This window comes from Ictalurus punctatus, chromosome 18 (genome assembly GCF_001660625.3).
Source record: "Ictalurus punctatus breed USDA103 chromosome 18, Coco_2.0, whole genome shotgun sequence".
In the NCBI taxonomy this organism is placed as follows: Eukaryota; Metazoa; Chordata; class Actinopteri; order Siluriformes; family Ictaluridae; genus Ictalurus; species Ictalurus punctatus.
Window position 1 is genome coordinate 4,689,640 of NC_030433.2, and position 20,075 is coordinate 4,709,714.

Consider the following 20,075-nt stretch of genomic DNA (forward strand, 5'->3'; position numbering starts at 1 on the left):
TCTCTGGCTTCATAACCGCAATAAATCAAGTACCACGTACACACAAGAGCCTGCTGGCAATCTACCTTGCTTTCCAACCTGCCTGAAGTTGCTAACTCACCAACAATAAATCATTAAACACACACACACACACACACACACAAAAGTAATAGACAGTTATACCATCTAATCCAACTTCCAGATTGACTGCGTGTGGAGCACACTGCCTATTTCCATCCATTCATTTTATATACTGCTGATCCTACACAGGGTCATGGGGGAGCCAGGAGACTGTCCCAGGGAACTCTGGTCACAAGGTGGGGGGAAACACTCTGGATGGAGTGCCAACCCCTCGCCTTGTACAATTACACACACATTCACACACTACTGACAATTTGGAAATGGCAGTCAGCCTACAACACATGTCTTTGGACTGGGGGAGGAAACCGGAGTACCCAGAGGAAGCCCCTGAAGCACGGAGAGAACATGGAAGCACCATGCACACACGGTGGAGGTGGGATTCGAACCCCCAACCCTGGAGTCCTAACCACTAATCCATAGTGCAGTCCACACTGCTTATTTTTAATGACTGATTTCTTTTCAGTTCGGCCAAAGCAGCAAAAGTAGTTTCACAACTGGTCGATGATGTATATTCGGCGAGTGTGACTGGTGTTCAGGAGTCAGCTGTACACAGAAAGAAAGCAGAAGTAGTTGCGCAGCTGGTTAAAGGTGTAACTTCACAGTCGTGGACAGAAATCTAGTTGACTGTTAGCTACTTTATATACAGAAAGAAAATTTGCTAGCTAAGAAGCCAAACCAGATGACAGTTCGAATGCAGAATGATTTATATCCACGTTGGTGTGGTATATAAACCCTTTTCACTACTTCGATATATACTTTTGCTTGCAAATTTAGTATGACAGGTTCTTTAACGTGACATTCCAGGTGGAAGCTCTGACACAGAAAGAGAGACTGAAAATATAGAAGCGTGATGGATAGCACTGTCTAGAGAGGAGGAATGCAGCTGTTCAGTGGCCACTGGGATCAGCTGATCATGGACCTGGAATAAGTGTATGTATATGATATCCTTGTGTCTGAAGCGCCCGGGCATGAGCTAAAAGGAATTTCTCCAGCATGTTATCACTCATTTGCAATTTAATGGCCTCTGAGATCCCAGGCTAACCCCAGCAGCCTGTCCCTTGCATGCCAGAGCCTATTAGCACAGGTTTTTAATCACAGCACTGGGTCTCAGACCAGCACCTCCAACAGCAGCCTCAGCCAATCCTACCCCACCCTGCTGACTGTTCAGCCAAGACAGGAGGGTGGAGGAGTGCAGACGGCCTAATGATGAACAGTGGTGCCCCGTCCTCCCTGGAGAACACGGGGGCCTGAACATGAGATGGCCAGAGGTGGCAAGTGTTACCGCCCACTGTGGCCTTCCAAACTTTAGTGTAATGGTGTGTTAATGATGTCCCTTGCTGTGACTTCGAAACACGATTGGGCGAATACGTCTAAGCAGTGATGGCTTGAATGGGAGGGCTAAAAAAATTCTATGGGGTTCTCATCATAGGCATAAAACTATTACATGTACACGTAGGTTTTTTTTTTTATGTCTCTTCTGAATAGCAAGCGCTCTAAACAGTGTGCTAAACTAAGCAGCACGTCTCCTCCAAAGGTTCTTCCAAAGTTTTACCAAGTGTACTCACTTCGCATGACTGTTAATAGTACGATTTGTAACTCTATAGTCTGGGATAGAAAGAAATCAGCACCATCCTCTACTTCATACTATTCTCTGTGGGTTTTGTTGTTGTTTTTTTTGTCGTACGGCCATCGGAGGTGTTGCTCTTGCGTCCAAGAAAGTAAAAAAGAATACACTTTAGGCCATTTTTCCTTGAAATCCAAGCTAGCCTGTATACATCAGCCGTCCCTGCATCCAACTTTGAATTGCCGAAAGTCCCTCCGATGTTTGTTGGCCAACCACAGACGCAAACGGTGGCGCAAATCGGTTTCTGATTGAAGTTTGAGTGCTGTTGATGCTCCAAACTCCAAATCAGCTTGATGATCTGTTTGAAATTGAGATGTTTAAATGAAAATTTGTGGTTCACTTAGAGGGAGAGAGGGAGAGCGAGAGAGAGAGAGAGCAGCTGGTCTGCCACAGGCATAAATATTAATAATTATGAAGATAGTGGAAATACTTTGCAAGCAAGAGACGGATCAGCCGTAGCAGTTTAGCTGTGCTTTCCATTTACGCCCAAAATATGGGTATCAGCATGCAGCAGCCTAAAGGTGTGTGTGCGCCTGTATTAATGTGTGTGTGGGTGTGTGTGTGTCTCCAGTAGAGAGCAGCTGACATTCTTTCCGGCGTGTGTTGATCTCTTTAGCATTAGCGGCACACTCATTGGAGAGGTTTGCAAGTGCACGTTTGATAAAGAGTCGGGTGTGTTTACAAATCCTATTATGTCTGTTTCGTGTGTCCTTGGAGTTGATTGCCAGTCCATGTTAGCTTTAGCAAATGTCTTAATTGCGTTAAATGGGGGGAAAAGCTGACAGATTAGAAGCCATTAATGAGTGTTTTGCGAGTGAGCGTATTCCCGGGATGGCGCTTTTGTTCGTTTGGCATGGAAGACAAGAGAGAGAGAGAGAGAGAGAGAGTGTGCTGGCATCACCTTGAAACTCAAAAACTCAGGAGAAACAGGTCATTGTGTCTCAGCTGAAAAGAGGCTCACTCCATCTCTTATTCAATCTCTTTCCTGGTCTCAGACACTTTCTCTCCTTCTGTTCACTCTTGCCCCTTTTACAGTCCTTTTTTTTTTTTCTTCCTTTCTCATGCTTGTTTCTCCCTCATGTTTCACTCTCCTGTAAGACAGATAAGCCCACTCAGGGAGAGTTTAGAGGACTGTGTATAAATAGCTTTTGGATGAATTATTGAGGGACCCTCGCTTGCTAATAATCCCCCAAGACCCCATTCCACTATGACACAAAAGACGGAGGGAAAACAATTAGCCGGGGGTTTCTTTTGAGGACGACTGCGATGGAGAAAGGTTGGGGACACACTCAACACATCCTTCGTCTTGCCTAATAAAGCCAATTAAGGCGGAGGAATCGATGGGTCGAGGAGCAGAAGCCAAACGATTCACGTCTCTGCTCCGAACGTCCCGTCTTTTTCATGTCCGACCGAGTATAAGGACAGGAGGACGGCGAGGGGACAGCAGCGAGGCTGTTGAGGAAAGCGGCGGAATATTAAGGAGCTGTTTGTGTCTGCGGCAGTGGAAGGACGACGCGGCAGGGGCAGGTCACCCTGTCTCGGACTCAATTAGCTCCACCACGCCGGTGTTTCCCTCTTGTTCTGCCCTCCGAGAACCTTACTACAACCAACTCACATATTTCATCACTCCGTGAGCGAGGACATGGTGATTTATTGAACGTTTCCATTAATTTGGCGTGTTAATCAAATGTTGGTCAGTTGCATTGCAATTACAAGTTTGACGATAATTGACATATCGCTTCCATTTTCATTTAATTCAGTTGCAGAAAACAGCACACACACACACACACACACACACACACACACACACACACATTCTTTATTCTCTCCAACAGTGCTGTGGGAATATTTGGTGCACTCAAGACATTTCTTGGCATCTATTATTGTAACCTTCAGTTCTTGTATTTCAGCACTTGGCAGACTCCTTTAACCTCAATACTTACGGGCAGTTTGCATTACACCCTACATGGCTGGCTGCTAATTCAGTGTCTCCTGGAGTACACTCCTGTTGAACTACTATCCAATCTGTCCAGAAGGTGACATTATGTATCTTTCATTTGAAGGACCTGGCTGAACATTTTTTAGCAATATTTGGTACTCTTCCTACTGTAGGTCTATTCGGAGTGGACTACTTTTACATGTAGAGGTTGAGGTGAAGTATGTCCAGACCAAAGCAAAACCAAGAATCGTCCAATTTAAAAAAAAAAAAAAAAAAAACGTCGAAACATCAAATATAGATGAAATTTTAAAAGATTTGTCAGAGAAACAAAGTTTCAGAGCAAAATCGACAAATCTCCGCAATATTCGGAGGAGCTTGCGATGGTTCAAAAATTACCGCCGATTTTCTGCAGGTTTGGGCCAAGACGTGTCATGTGACATCACAATGCGCTATGTGACATCATCACAACACACATTCAGCCAAAGCCCTCTTCAATTCACATGCGTTAAATATGAGTATAGCTGAAAGGTCTCATTTATCAACAAACATGATTTCTTGGTATTGCAGTTTCCAAAAAAGTTGGGACGCTGTGTAAAATGTAAATAAAAACATAATGCAATGATTTGCAAATCTGATAAGCCCATATGTTATTCACAATAGAACATAACATATCAAATGCTTAAACTGAGGAAATGTACCATTTTAAGAAAAAAATAAGGTAATGGCCGCAATATGTCTCAGAAAAGTTGGGACGGGGGCAACGAAAGGCTGGAAAAGTAAGTGTTACTGAAAAGAAACAGCTGGAGGTTAATTGGCAACATGTCAGTAACATGATTGGGTATAAAAAAGAGTATCATGTCAGTATATGCCTCGTAGTACAGTGTAAGAACCAGAAATATCTTTGTGTGGTTGTGTGACACCAAAATTTGGTTTGTCCCTGTGGGGAAAGCTTCTATGTAGAACCCTGCAGTGTTCTCCTGTTTGAGACAAACTTTATTATTCATTCATTTATCTTCAGGAACCGTTCTTTCGTCCCGAGGGTCACGTTGGACTCCGAAAAGGCTGCAACATACCCTCGATGGGATTCCAAACCATACAATGTGTGTGCCCATGCCGCCCTAGATGTTTCTTTAAGAAGCTAAATGCTTAACTTCCCAAAGAACCCTCGAGGAATACTTTTTTTTTTCTTCTAAGAGTTTATCTGGGTGAGAGATGGATCAGAGAACTTATGCTGCCTTCATGTTCATCCATCTATTTTCTATACCGCTTAAGGCCATGGGGAACCTGGAGTCTATCCCAGGGAGCGTTGGGGACAAGGCGGGGTACACCCTGGACAGGGTGCCAATCCATCGCAGGGCACAATCACATACACATTCACACACTACAGACACTTTGGACACGCCAGTCAGACTACCATGCATGTCTTTGGACTGGGGGAGGAAACCGGAGTACCCGGAGGAAACCCCCGCAGTACGTGAAGAACACACAAACTCTGCGCACACAGGGCCACGGTGGGAATCGAATCCCCAACCCTGGCGAACGTGCTAACTCCTAAGCCCGCTGCCTTCATGTGCTATTGGAATTGATGTAAATGCAAGTTCATGACCTAAAAGTTGCACATTTCTAATGCAAAACAAGTAGAAGCTTGGGGAAATGGGGAAATTTCTGAATTGTTACCTTTAGATTTTCATCAGTGTGGTGAAAAGGATGGTTTCAATGGTCGACGGAATTCTCTATTCTCTACTCAATACCACTTTTAGTAGGCCATAGATCTGTAAATGTTGGTTACTCGATGTATATCGCTTTCACAATATAGCAAATGTTATCAAAGGAAGACAGCAAAACAGAACAGGAGAGCTAACAGGCAGATTTTGTAAGTAAGAAAATAGAACCATCCTGCGAGCAAATAAAGGTGGAAGGTGAGCTCTTCTGAAAGTGTGCGTATTATCAAGTAAGGGCTTTGTGCATGTGTGTGTGTGTAGACTTTCCTGCTTAGGTTTCTTGGAGCAGTGCATGGAGGGACAATGTTGTAATGATGCATTTTCTGCTCCATTGATTCCACAGCTCAACCCCACACTAAATCCTTCACATGCAACACATTAGAGCCGGGCCTTTTTTCCTCCTCTGCCAATCGATTAAGCGGGACTTACAGTCCACACAGCCACGCTCCTCCGGAGGCCTTGCAGATGGCACACACTATCTGGAAGCAGGAGGCGGAGTTGGGACACAGCCGAATGCCATTTCAAGGTTCCTCTTCATTGATGGGAGGAAGGCAGGCTCGGTCTTATATACTCCATTAGAAATGCATCTCCCTTTTTTTTTTTTTTCCTCCTTCTAATATTCAGCCTCACTTCTGTTCCATTCCACTGGAATAATATCACTCACAACGAGGACTCATTAGTCTCCAGAAGCAGCCCCTGAATATTTAAGGTCTATTGAATTTAAAAAAAAAAAAAAAAAAAAAAAAAGAAAAGAAAGGAAAGAAAGAAAGGCCTGGCATGGTCTCAGAGTAGTAATTGAAAATTCTCTTTTACCTTCTGCATTGCCTGGTTTCTCTGCCTCTCTTGCTCAAATTACTCACGGAGCTCATATTACCGTTTTCAAAGTGCATTTTTATTTAATCAGGGGGTTTACTGCTTCCAATTAAATATTTGAGGGAGATGTGCAAAGGAGGGGCCTGCCGGAGTATTTCATACTCCGACCTTGAATAGTCAGACCTTAGAGGACAGCGTATTTAAATTAGCAGCGACTTGTGGGGCAGACAGAGAGGAGGATAGGGAAGCTTTGCTTTCAGTCTCCATTAGAAAACAGGAGATTGACAGAACAGCAGCACGCCAGTCATTCACACTTACGTCCGTAAACATCTGATGAGCAGCTATTGATTTTTGCAGGATAATGCAAAGCAGCCTGAGCGAGTCCAGCATCGTAGTTAGGCTGTTGCTCAGCTACATGTTGCGGTTAATGTCATCCCTTCCAGATGACTACTTAAATTAACTTCAGGCTTGTAAACACTGGGATTTCTTTTTTTTTTTTTTTTTTTTAAGAAGGCTTTGACAGCTTGGAAGCAGGTATGTTAGATGAAAAAAAAAGAGAGAGAGAGAGAGAGAAACACAGTATTAATTGCATTGTGTTGTTAAATCATTTAGATTTCTCCAGGCCCTTTGTTGACAAGGTGGACTCGTATTTTGAAGGCTGTTTTATAAAAAGATGTAACTGGAGCATTAGAAACCTGAGCCATCTGCATGAAACAGCGTGAATTTTAGCTTTCGTTCAACAAAATGTGCTTTTTCACTTACAACACTTAAGCATACAAAGACAGGTCGGGCTATGCGCGCTTCATTTGAATAAATCTCTTTCAGCCCGAGTGAAAAAGGTTGTTCTGCATCTTGGGAATACACTTCAGGCTGCTTTCTGAACTCTGACTGAAATGTTTAAAATCTCATCCGGGGGAAAATAAAAAGTTCCTCTCCGTTCCAAGGAGTAGAAGGAAAATTGACTTCTTGTACTTTCCCTATTGATATGAGGATATTCAATTAAGCTAAATGAATACAGTAGTATTTCCATTTTTAGCTACTTTACCTCAGAAATAGAGACTCAGTGTTTTTTTTGTTTGTTTGTTTTTTTGTTTTTGTTTTTCTTTAATTTATTTATTCATTTTCATATGGTTCATTTACATGTGATTCATTTACATGTGATTCATATTCATGAGATTCATATTCAAGCGATACATTTTCATGTGATTGATTTACGTATGATTCATTTACATGTGATTCATTTTCATGAGATTCATTTTCACATGATTCATATTCCAGTGATACATTTTCATGTGATTCAATTACGTATGATTCATTTACATGTGATTCATGTACTAATTTGCTTCTCTTTAAATCCAGTTTTAGAGCGACTCAGTGTTGATGTTTCTTTACCTTGGCCTGTGGTCAATGCTAAGTGGAATTCCAGTGGAATTTTAGTCATTCCGAGTCTTTTCTTAGGAACTGTCCAACAACTCTTAGAGAGATGTAGAGGGGAGGGGCTACCAGGCGCTGACCTCAGATTTGCTCAGAATAGAAGAAAGGGAGTGTAAATACAAAAAAAATACACACTAATTCAAGATGTATTTACTATGTTTTGCCTTTGTGGGGCACTATGCTCCTTAAATTTTTACAGTGGCAGCAGCCGTAGCCACAACCACAACTTACTATGTCGATTTTGGATTGTGCGAGCAGAATTTGCCTTCAGAGACGATTACGCCTCCATCTGATGGTGACTAAGGTCATGTTGGGCATTAAAGGTAACACTGACACAAGCAGTAAAACGTTCGATGACTATTTTCTCCCCTAAAACAAAAAGAAGAAGAAAAATCAATACATCAGCGAATATATTTTCTTTTTGATTTTTTTTCCCCCATCAATTTATTTATCCACTCTGGCAAATTGCCAATACAGCTTTTTTTTTAAAAAAATTGAAAAAAGACAACAGTGAGACTATCTGTTCAGAGTCATGCGACTAGTCAGCAGTGGTAACATGAAGCACCAGTGTGAAACAAAACAAAACACTTTGAATTGTCTTATTTATAGCTATAGACTTGATTAAACTTTAAGGTTAAGGTACATAATCTTTATTTTATGTAGCCGGACCAAATGTTTGTTGAATACTAACTATAACGAAATGTTTTGACCTTTTTTTTTTTTTAATGTATTCCGACATCTTCCTTCGCTTTGTTAAAAGAATTGCAGCATACAGTAGATATACGTTGTCCTTTGTCTTACTTTCTCTCTATTTAATCGCTCAATTCTAGTTGTTTCTGTATAGGCGTGTGTGTGTGTGTGTGTGTCCCTTAGGGGTGTCTGCAGTCGGTGAGATAAGAAACGAGTGTAGGATACTAGGGGATAGTGTTCACAGAAGCCAGGAGATCTTATCATCATGCTCTCTCTCTCTCTCTCTCTCTCTCTCTCTCCCTCTCACCCTGGTTGCCTCTTTCAGCACGCGTCCCTCAGCCTGCACACCACACACTCTTCCCTACCCTAACTCTCTCTTCATTCCTCTGTCGTCCTTTTCCACAAACCATTTACTCTAGCACTCTCTCCGGCGTCTCCCTCCCCTCGCTCCCTCCCTTGTTTCTATGCAATCTCTGCCTTTCTTGTCTTATCCGTCCTGTTTGTGCGGCTCCACACACTCTCCACTCCCGATAAAGCGAACGCCTGAGCTGAGAGGAGAGTAGCAGAATTGCTTTTAGGGGAAGAACAAAAATAGGCACCGTGCTGTTTCAGCTCATCCATTCTGTGTGTGTGTGTGTGTGTGTGTGTGTGTGTATGTGTGTGCGCGCATGTGGACATGTACTTTTTTCTTTTTGAGGGCTAAGTGTTCCCTTGATGATGAAAAAACATGACAGTTTTCATATTGCAGGGACATTTAGTTGAACCCTATGAAAATGTGTCTGCCCCGCCTCCCTTCCCCTACATATACAAAAAAATATTCTTTTTTAAGATAAGAGTTATCATTTTTGAGTATTGAAGTTAAATAATAAAGATTAGGTTTTGGTGTAGCTGTAGTATTATTTAGCTAGACCTAGCTAGAGTAACGAATACTGCAAACTAAGTAGGCTAGCAAGATGGCAAACTTTATTGTAAAACCAGTAGCAAGCTGTCTGATGTTATGCTAACTAATTGTACCTTGCATTTTTTTTTTTGGTTCTGCGGGGACATTTAGCATTGTTTTAGCGACAATAAACACATTAACAAGTTTGCTAACAAGCTAGATAACATCAGGGTAAAGATTATACTGCATTATTAAAACCAGGAGCTAAATTCTCTAGCAAACTAGCTAATGTTAGGCTAATTATTATTATCTATTTTTTTTTACTAGCTTTTAGTGACAGCCTGAAACAAAGTGGGTTTTTAAATTTTATTTATTTATACAAAAGAGAGAGAGAGAGAGAGAGAGAGAGAGAGAGAGAGAGAGAGAGAGAATAGAAGCTCCAATGTTTTGCCTAGTTTCATGTATTGGTTGCCTGGAAGCCTTGACTAAGCTAACAAGTAGCTAGCATAATGTAACAACGGATAGCAAGTTAGTTAGCTAGTTAAGCGCATTAATACAAGTGAAGGTAAATGATATATGATCATTATCCTCCCTTTTAACAATTTTTATAAAGTAGCACATTGTGCTCTGAGATGAAAACTCTCAGCTTTGAGGTGCAGCGCTGAGTCTGGCTAGCATCTTTATTTTATCCTGATATGTTTAACTACGAGGTGCCTGTTACTTAAAGCAGGACAATTTTTGCACTGGACTTTATTTTCCTCAGTTTCGTCAGTGTTTCCACTTTCCTACATGTTCTTGATTCTGAAAAAATGGCCTGTCATGCTGGCTAATAAAAAACTTCCTCCAGCTAGATTATGTTTCAGCCGATGTGTGTAATGCATTACATTTAAACATACACACTGAATGAAAACCAAATGAAAAGGAAGAAGGTTTTTTTTTCTCTTTGTTTGTTGAAGTCAGTTGCCCATACTCGAAATCCACTTCCTGTTTTACTGTAAATAAAAAAATAAATAAATAAAGGCCTTGTGAAGTGCATTGAAAGATTATTCAATATGTTGACGTAGTTTCCACTGAAACCGGAAGTCAGGGCGGGACATATGAAGTGGCTCCTCCCCCTTAAATTCTGTGCATTGAAGTCTGTATTTACGAGTTGGGAAGATGTAATTACGACGTCAGGTGCGTTCAAGTCACTTTGGTCAGAGCAAGATGGCGGTGTACCTTCTCTTAATTAACTACAAAAAAAAACACAGCAAGGTTTTTTTTAAGTCTACTTCTAGAAAAGGAAGAACAAAGAATGTGCATCAGGTGTGTTTTTCTTCTTTTTGTTTTTAATCAATTCATGAAGCTACTGTAAACTTTATCGTTACATATTATATCGTAATTGTACAGTGCTATTGTATTTTGTGCAGGAAAGTAGCTTATTTTATTTGTAAACCTTCAATTTCAACCAATTTACTGTCAAGTACAGACAATGCATCCACTGATTCCAATATGTTTTCTTACTGATACGCCCCCAACTTGGAAACTCGGAGATCAAAGAAAATCCAGTTTCCTACTCGTAATTACGACTTTGTAGTACCGTTCGCGTGCGTTCAACTCGTAAAAACGACATCTTTCCGACATGAAATGACTTACCAATGCACCGATCTAAGCCGTACCTGAGAGTTAGTACCATGGACTTGTATAATGTTAGGGGCGGGACACTTCAGATTCTAGAGAGCATTTGATCGGACAGAAAATCAGATGAGACGCTAAAGTGCAGAACGATGTCAGTGCGATTGTTGACGGTGGTGGAGAGAGAGACTGTACATTTTGAACGCGTATATCTTCTAAATGATTTCATTCGAAATTCTTAAGTACATAGACGATGCGAAAGAATGGAAGTACAAAATGATGATTCAACACCTACAAAGATTTTAATACAAGACAGTGTGTGTGTGTGCGTGCGTGCGTGCGTGTGTGTTTTGGAGCGTGGAGACATGTCCCATGAGGGTGCTAGCATGTTCTGTAACATGGCAGAATGACAGACCCTCAGAGGAGTGAGCCAGGCTGTCGCACTGAGCGCTCCCCGTCGCTAATGAGTCAGAGTTAATTAAAAAAGCCAGGCAGGGCTGCAGGAGGCCAACACACTCACACTGACGACGGCGCAGCCAGGGTTAAACACACGCAACGGACAGCGGGGAACATTGATGCTGACTCATACTCAAGCCTCGGGGAGTGCGCATGAGTGTGTACGTGCGCACGTGTTTGTGTATGTGTGTGTGGCCATGGTGTCCCTGTAGTGCTGCTGAGTGGTTTGGGTTTCTTCTTCCTCAGCGCTTATCTTTAACTTAAACCGTCTCTTTAAAATTGTTCTTCCAGTTTGTTTGAAAAAGATATTTTCATCTTTACGAAATTTTTCATGTGGACATGAAAAACCAATTAAAAGAACGTTTATACTGTAAGAGATACTGTTGTGGTAATTCTGACCAATAAGAGAATATGAGAATAGGAATTAAAAATGACTTGTCACATTCTTTAGACACACACACACGCGCGCGCGCGCGCACACACAAACACGCATCCCTAACATCTATTAGTTTCTGGTCATCTTCGATTAAAAAATAAAGATGCATCTTAACCGTTTTATCATCCGGCCCCCGATCCACTTCCAGAGAAATTGGACGCTCATTCATTTCAGTCATTTAATCCGCAAGCTCGACTCTCACTTCATAGCTTCGAAATTTATTCGCGTTTCTACGACAGTACAAATAATGACCTCATAAACCTGCGCCGTAATGAAAAAGAAGCTCGCCCATATACGTTCACCAGAACAGCCAGAAGTGTTATTTATCATCCATGCTAGATATTACAGCCTGTTATTGTAGGAATTGTAACAAATAATTTCATATATCAAAGGTCCGAACTGACGTGATGAATTCTTTTGATGTTCTTTTCAACGCTTCCATCCAGAAAAGTGTGAGCGTTCCGAGTTTCAGGGTTGACTCTGAGCTGCGCTGACGATTAACAGAAAGCGGTTAACAAACACACTGTACAGGTTTAGAGCTCGATTCGCAAATATCTTTGAAGAATTCACAAACGCCTTCTACAAACATTTGACATGCGAGGAGTAAGACACGATGCTGAGCGCTGTAATAGAACAATAACGGACGACGAGAAACTCCGGCTTTGAAACTTCACTTACGTTATACGGAGTTAAATTCGTGGCGAAAGTGTTGGACGTAACTTTTCAAGAAAGGAATAAAAACATGTGAGAGAAACACTCTGAAACTGAACCCAGTGAACTCAGTGGCAAAAATTGAACATGGTCTTCAAATAAACAGCATTCTTTCTTAACAGTTTTCTAAACGCTAAATGCTAATCATGGTTGATGAACGCGCTGTGGGCGGGGCTTAACAGCCATTTACTCTCATCGACTAGTGAGATTTGGATGGACAGGTCCCTTACCTGGGAGTAGCGACTTCAGTGGAGAGCGTCCTGGATGCGGCTCTCTGTATAGTTATAGTGTTTGTACTTTGTAGTGGAAAGGACTAAGTGCTTACTTAGTCAATATATTAGTTCGTAATTAATATTTGCAGTTTTGGGTGGTCTTAAACAACTATTTTGTTTTCAAGATGAGCAACCTGGAGCAGCGACGGCATTATCGTCATCAACATCCTCCTCGTCCTCAGCCGGACACTCAAGATGTCCATCCAAATCTCACCAGCCAATGAGCGTAAAGCACTATTAAGCTCCGCCCACTCGAGAGGTTTGTGCCCGAATGGCGAACATAAACTCGAGGAGCGTAAACGAAAACTCTGGCAATGTATTCATCAACCACGATCAGTGAAAACGAAGCTTAGAAACCTGTTAACAAAGAACGCCGTTTATTTGAAGACCATGTTACATTTTTTTTGGCACCGCACCCCGTAATTTTCAGTTTTCAGAATGTTTTCTCGTCGTATATTCTTGTTCGTTTCTTGACAAGTTGCGTTCAATACATTTGGCACGAATTTGATTCCATAACAAATAGCAGCTATAAACGGTCCTCACAAGCATCTTTTTTTTTTGTTTGTTTTCATCAAGTTTGTCACGTTAAAAAGAAAATCAAAACGTAACATCCACTGCCAGGAAGATCTTTACCCATGACACTGACACTGGAGGCTCCTTCCGCAAACGGTAAATAAACATCTCGCAGAAAACCTCACCATACTTTCCATTATATACACTGTTCTGTATTTTATCACAGAAACTAAAACAGATTGTGTGTTAATAAGCAAAAGCTTGTACGGGGCTTGAACCCCAGATGCAAAGTAAAAATCAAAACACCTACACCAAGTGATTTTTTCCCCCTAACACTTAAACTGAAGGTTAGATATATTGTGTACTTTAACTTCATCACATTATTGTACTTATTTAAGATCTGAACAGATGGTATGGGTCTATGGGACATCCATTACTAAGTAATAAACAGAACATGAAGGTAAAGCGTCCCAGCAAGATTGATTTTTTCGCGTCCTGGAATTAATCTACTGTAGGTTTAGTATTAAAAATCGAATTAGCATAAATATTAGCATTTATAAATATTAGCAATTAAAACAGATTTCGCGTAGTCATATTTACCCGATTCATTTGCAAATGGCATGCTAATTGTTGTACAGTTTTTTTTTTCTCCGCCATTCCCTTAAGGGGGACCTCTTTTCTTTTTTCGTGTGTATTAAAGCAAGGGCAAACTTGTTTTTTGGAGAGATACCAAGCATATGTGAGGAAAATTAGCATTTTTGGGATGTAGCAAAGTGCATGCTCTTCTTAAGCACAACACGCACACACACACACACACACATATATATACACACGCGATGCAGGTGCAAAGTGGGGATTAGACGGAACTGAACATATGGACACTCTTGAGTTGTCGCAGGAATAGATGACAGCAGTTCTCTGTCACTCACCCTGTCTTTTTATTCTATGCCGTCATCCCTTTTTTGCATCTCTAACCCATGCAGCACGTGCATTCTCACTCTCTTTCCCAAACACACACACACACGTCAAAACAAGACTGCGATTCAGGCGGAGGATATACGACGGCTTGTTGAGTGCACGTTTGCACCCTTGTCTTGTCCGTCGGATTTTAACGAGAGAACCACCTCGTATGCTTATTTTTGCTGTTGTGTTGATGGAATGCACTAAAACAAGTTTAGACTTTTTTATGTCTGCTTATTTCCTTAATGTTCTCTTTCTCTATCTCTCCATCTCTCTCTCTCTCTCTCTCTCTCTCTCTCTCTCTCTCTCTTAGGCTGTGCTTTTCTCACATACTGTGCCAGAGAGTCAGCGCTGAAAGCCCAGACGGCCCTGCATGAGCAGAAGACATTGCCAGGGGTAGGTCATCCTATTTCTCGAGCCAATGCATAGAGACAGGCCTTGCTGCAGAAGCAAAAGTCCAGGGGGTGGAGCTGGACCTGATCCAACTCCGCCTATAACCCTAACCCCTAGCCCCTAATCCGCGAGACAGTGTACAACAAGGAAGAACTCACGTCCGAAATCCTAAACACTTCAACCTGAAATACACTTGTTGTCTCCACCCCCTGGATTTTTGGTTCAGGTCCAGCTCCACCCCCTGGACTTTTGCTTCTGCAGCAAACGGGTACTTGAATATAAACACAAAACCCGCACACTACACAAAGACGCTAATTTGCATTTTCTCTCTCTCTTTCAAACACACATACACACACACACACACACATACGTAAACACACGTATATCATGATCAGACATTGATTTTCTATAGCTTCAGAAAGCACACGGTCTTATTTATAGCTTTTGTGCGAAATTACGGCATGTGTCTGTGTGTGCACACGTTAACATCTGCACACATCTGTGCACATTTTTATGGCATCAAAAGAAGCAAAAGAAGCCGCTCTTCACGTATCGGTGCTGTTGCATGTGTGTCGGTGTGTGTGCGTGCGCGAGTGTGTGTTTTGATGTGTCTCTGTCAGCTCTTGCTCGGTTCGGTTCAGTTTGGTGTGCTCTGTTTTAATGAAGCCTCCAGGGAGGTCGACAGTCGCCGTATCGAGCTGTACATCTCTGATGCGAGTGATTATGACGTAGATGCAGAGCAGAGACAGAGAGCGAGACAGAAGAAGGGAAGTGACACCGCTTTGGGTGCTACTTCCTTTCCCTGTCTCTTGCACACTCACACACACACACACACACACACACACACACACACACACTGTAGATAGTTTCTGTGCTCTATTCTGGATTAACAGCTATAGTAGCTACATCTTTTTCACCTCTCAAATCTCTTTGTTCAGCTGTATTCGATACAGCAGGTTTCCCATTGCACATATAAGTGCTAGTATCATTAACCAGGGTTGCCAGATTGCAGCAAAATGTCCACTTTAACTACATCTCAAAAACCACATGAAAAAGACCTAAAACTACCCCCAAAAATAGCCATTGGAAAAGAAAGACACATTTTTCTTCTTTTCTCAACCTTCGCGTGGGAAACAAGATCACTGTAGTGCGCACGCATTTCCGACATTATCCACTCCATAAACCCCCTTTCCGTTTCCAAAGCTTTGCAATACATCTTACAGTAGAAGCAGTTCTGAACATCATAGACGCGACGTTCGTACTTACACTTTGCTTTTGTTTGCTGAAATTTGTTACATTTAATCCCGGGTATTTGCTATGAAACGAAATCCATCCGTCCATTTTCCATAGCGCTTATGGGAAATGGTCTGCACTTATATAGCGCTTTTTTAAACCCAGCGGTTCTACAAAGCGTTTTACACTGGTTCTCATTCACCCATTCACACACACTCTCACACACAGAGCCTGCCATCGGGAGCAACTCGGGGTTCAGTGTCTTGCCCGAGGACACTTCGGCATGTGGAGACACGTGGGCCGGGAATCAATTAGTGATTAATGGACAACCCGCTCTACCACCTGAGCCACAGCCGCCCGCTTATCCTACACAGGGTCACAGGGGAGCCTGGAGCCTATCCCAGGGAACTCAGGGCACAAGATGGGGGACACCCTGGACGGGGTGCCAACCCATCACAGGGCACAATTGCACACACATTCACACACCCATTCAAACACTACAAACAACAGCGTATGTCTTTGGACTGGTGGAGGAAACCGGAGTACCCGGGTACTCCGGTTTCCTCCCCAAGTCCAAAGACATGCATTGTAGGCTGATTGGCATTCCAATTGCCAGTAGTGTGTGAATGTCTCTGTGTACGATTGTGCCCTGCAGTGGGTTGGCACTCTGTCCAGGGTGTCCCTGGCCTTGTGCCCTTGGTTCCCTTGAAGGAAAATGGATGAAAATATCTTGAGATCATACTTAGGTCCATTTACTGCATCTTTTATATTTCCTCCATGTTCTGTCCAAGTGAAACTTGACCATTCTGTAGTTTGGTGTTAATGGCTGTTCCACTGATGTGTAAGTCATGGTGATCCAAACCCACGTCTCATCATGAGGACACACAGCCATGGAAATGTAGAGTCGTCCGCTGCAAACAACTTTAATCGAAGTCAGTACTCTCGGCTATCGTTTAATAGGAACACTAATCAGCAATCAGAGTTCTGTTGCAGGAGGCAGCGGTTCATTTTTGGGAGCACTAAGTGAACAAAACCAACTTCCTGGGAGCGGAATTACTGTTAAACAAACCTTGACGAGAGACTGATTGACGAAGTGTCCATTCATTTTCTATAACAGCACGACTTGGACAGTAGTTCCAGCTGCCTGGTTTACGTTAACGCGCTCATTCCAATACGTTATCGTTTCTATAGTATCAACTGCAGAACAGTAATTGCTGTGTTATAAGAAAAATAAAACAGTCCCAAGAAAAACAAAACATATTGAGCCGCATCACACCAGCCCATCGTTGGTTAATTTCCCATAACAGCATGCCCTCATGTTTATTGGGGGAGCATATTGGGTGGTGTCTCTCTCTTCTGTCATGTCTCTTTCTCACTGCTGTGTATCTCTCTCACTGCTCCATGTCTCTTTCACCGCTGTATGTCTTTCATTGATGCGTGTCTCTCTCTCACTACTGTGTGTCTCTCTTACTGCTGTGTGTCTCTCTCACTGCTGTGTGTGTCTCTGTCTCACTGATCCATGTCTCTTTCACTGTTGTGTGTCTCTCTCATTGCTAAGTGTCTCACTCCCTGCTGAGTTCCTCTGTCACTGCTGTCTCTCTCACACTGCTGTGTGTCTCTCTCACTGCGGTCTCTTGCACTGCTGCATGTCTTTCTCACTGCTGCATGCGTCTCTTACTGCTGTGTATCTCTCACTGCTGCATGTCCCTTTCACTGCTGCACATCTCTCTCATTAAATGGCGTCTCACTGCATGCCCCTCTCTCACTGCTGTGTGTCTCTCTCACTGCTGTATGTCTCTCTCACTGCTGTGTGTCTCTCTCACTGCTGTATGTCTCTCTCACTGCTGTGTGTCTCTGTCTCTGCTGTGTGTCTCTCTCACTGCTGTATGTCCCTCTCTACTGCTGTGTGTCTCTCCCTGCTGTGTGTCTCTCCCTGTGTCTCTCTCACTGCTGTGTGTCTTTCTCTGCTGTGTGTCTCTCACTGTGGTGTGTCTCTCTCACCGATATGTGTCTCTCTCACTGCTGTGTCTGTCTCTCTCTCTCTGCTGTGTGCCTCTCCCTATGTGTCTCTCTCACTGCTGTGTGTCCTCACTGCTGTGTGACTCCCCCTGTGTGTCCCTCTCACTACTGTGTGTCTTTCACTGCTGTGTGTCTCTCTCTCACTGCTGTGCGTCTCTCTCACTGCTGTGTGTCTCTCTCACTGCTTGGTGTCTCTCTCACTGCTGTGTGACTCTGTGTGTGTGTCTCTCACTGCTGTGTGACTCTGTGTGTGTGTCTCTCACTGCTGTGTGACCCCCCCATGTGTCTCTCTCACGGACTCTGTGTGTGTGTGTCACTCACTACTGTGTGACTCCCCCTGTGTGTCTCTCTCACGGACTCTGTGTGTGTGTCTCACTGCTGTGTGACTCCCCCGTGTGTCTCTCTCACTGCTGCATGTCTCTCATACAGGTTGAACTACTGAACACAACACACAGGAAGTTTGTTTATTTAATGGACGCACACACACAAACACAAGTGTGCTGATATTATGTATGGAGGGCACTATGTAGGGTGGGAATTATGTAATACACTGTTTAGGGACAGAAGAAAGTAAACAGGAAAGCATTTGGGATGTGGCCCAACTTCAAAAAGAAATCTATGATCAAGCTGAACAACTACTGTAAATAAATACACAAAAATCTATCTGAATCACTATCCTTCTGAGACTTCTATCTCTCGCATTTCTGTCACTCTTCCACTTACTCTCTTGCTCTCTGTCTCTCTCTCTCTCTCTCTTTCTCCTCAGAGACCTTTCTCCCTCTTTTATACTCTCTCATCAATTCTCTTTCATACTCTCTATCTCTCTCTCCTGCCTGTCCCCTGTATTACTATCTCTCTCTCTCTTTTCCACCCCCACTCTCTATATCTCTATCCCTCTGAAACTTCTCTTTGTCCAAGTCTCTCTCCTTCTTCTGTACCCTCTCTCTATCTCTCCATCTATACCTTTCCTCTATCTGACTCTCTCATGGGTATCCCTATTTTATACTCTCGCTTCACATTTTCCTCCCTGGAGACCTCTATCTCTCTCTTTTATACGCTCATCATCTCTCTTTTATGTCCACTTTCTCTACATCTCTTTCCTTTCCTTTCCCTCTGTCACTCTCTCTCTCTTTTATATATTCTGTTTATCTCTCTGTCCCACTGACACTTCTCTTTGTCCCCTCTCTCTCTCTCTCTCTCCTGTACCTCCTTCTTTTACACCCTCTCAATCTCTTTCCTATCTATCTATCTGTCTATCTATCTATCTATCTATCTATCTTATCTATCTTATCTATCTATCTGTCTATCTATCTATCTATCTATCTATCTATCTATCTGTCTATCTATCTTATCTATCTATCTGTCTATCTATCTATCTATCTATCTATCTATCTATCTATCTATCTATCTATCTATCTGTCTATCTATCTATCTGTCTATCTATCTGGCCCATCATCTTTTATACGTTCTCTTTCCCTTTCTTTCTTTTCAACTTCTCTCCATCTCGCTCTTCAGATCTCTCCCCCTTTCACTTTTTCTCTTTTCTGTCTCTCCTTCCTTTAGCCCCTCTCTTCCCTTTCATTCTTATGCCCTTCTTTTATACACACTCTTTTATAGTTACTCAGGCTCTCTCCTCTTTCCCCTCTCTCTCTCTCTCTCTCTCTCAGTCTCACTCGAACGTTTTTTTCCAGTTCACTTGACATCTTGATAGATTTTAGGAAAGTTGTTTTTTTTCTATGTTCAAAAGGTCTGATGATGTGCACCATCCGGAGCTGCTGTCAGCCTGACGCTGAGAGCAGGCGAGAACGAGAGAGACAGAAAGAGGCGTCCGGGGCGAATAGCAATGTTAGCCCCAAGCTAATGATACATTGACCCAAACACAGCCAATAGTGCTGCTCGGTCCAGCCTGCCTTTTTACGCAATGCCTCCGATCCTCTTCCATTCTTTCTGTTTTATCGTCGTCCGATAGAGTGGAACATAAAAGACATAAAGTGCAAACAGTGTGTCGAGTGCAAATGAATATCAGTGTAAGGATAGTCTGCAGTTCCAGTAGAGTAATAACGGCCGCACAATGCGATAAATACTTCCGGCAAAGAGTTTCATCAATATGAATAAACTCAAACTGCCATATGCATCAGTGTTACCATAACAACCAGAGGCTTGAGTAACAAGTAGCTAGTGTTACTTCAGCATTTTACCTGCGTATACACGCACTTCATTTGTGTACGCGTATTTTGTCACTATCAG

The 20,075-nt window shown here is 42.6% G+C and overlaps 1 protein-coding gene across 4 annotated transcripts in view; it reads left to right on the top strand.

The window, feature by feature from the left end:
• Positions 1-20,075, top strand: part of celf4 (CUGBP, Elav-like family member 4) — a 91,477-nt gene that overhangs the window by 12,401 nt on the left and 59,001 nt on the right. For all 4 annotated transcript variants that reach the window (XM_053687923.1, XM_053687924.1, XM_017491914.3 and 1 more), the window contains exon 2: positions 14,497-14,579. In XM_053687923.1, the coding sequence (XP_053543898.1) occupies positions 14,497-14,579 (83 nt within the window). The remainder of the gene's footprint in view (positions 1-14,496; positions 14,580-20,075) is intronic.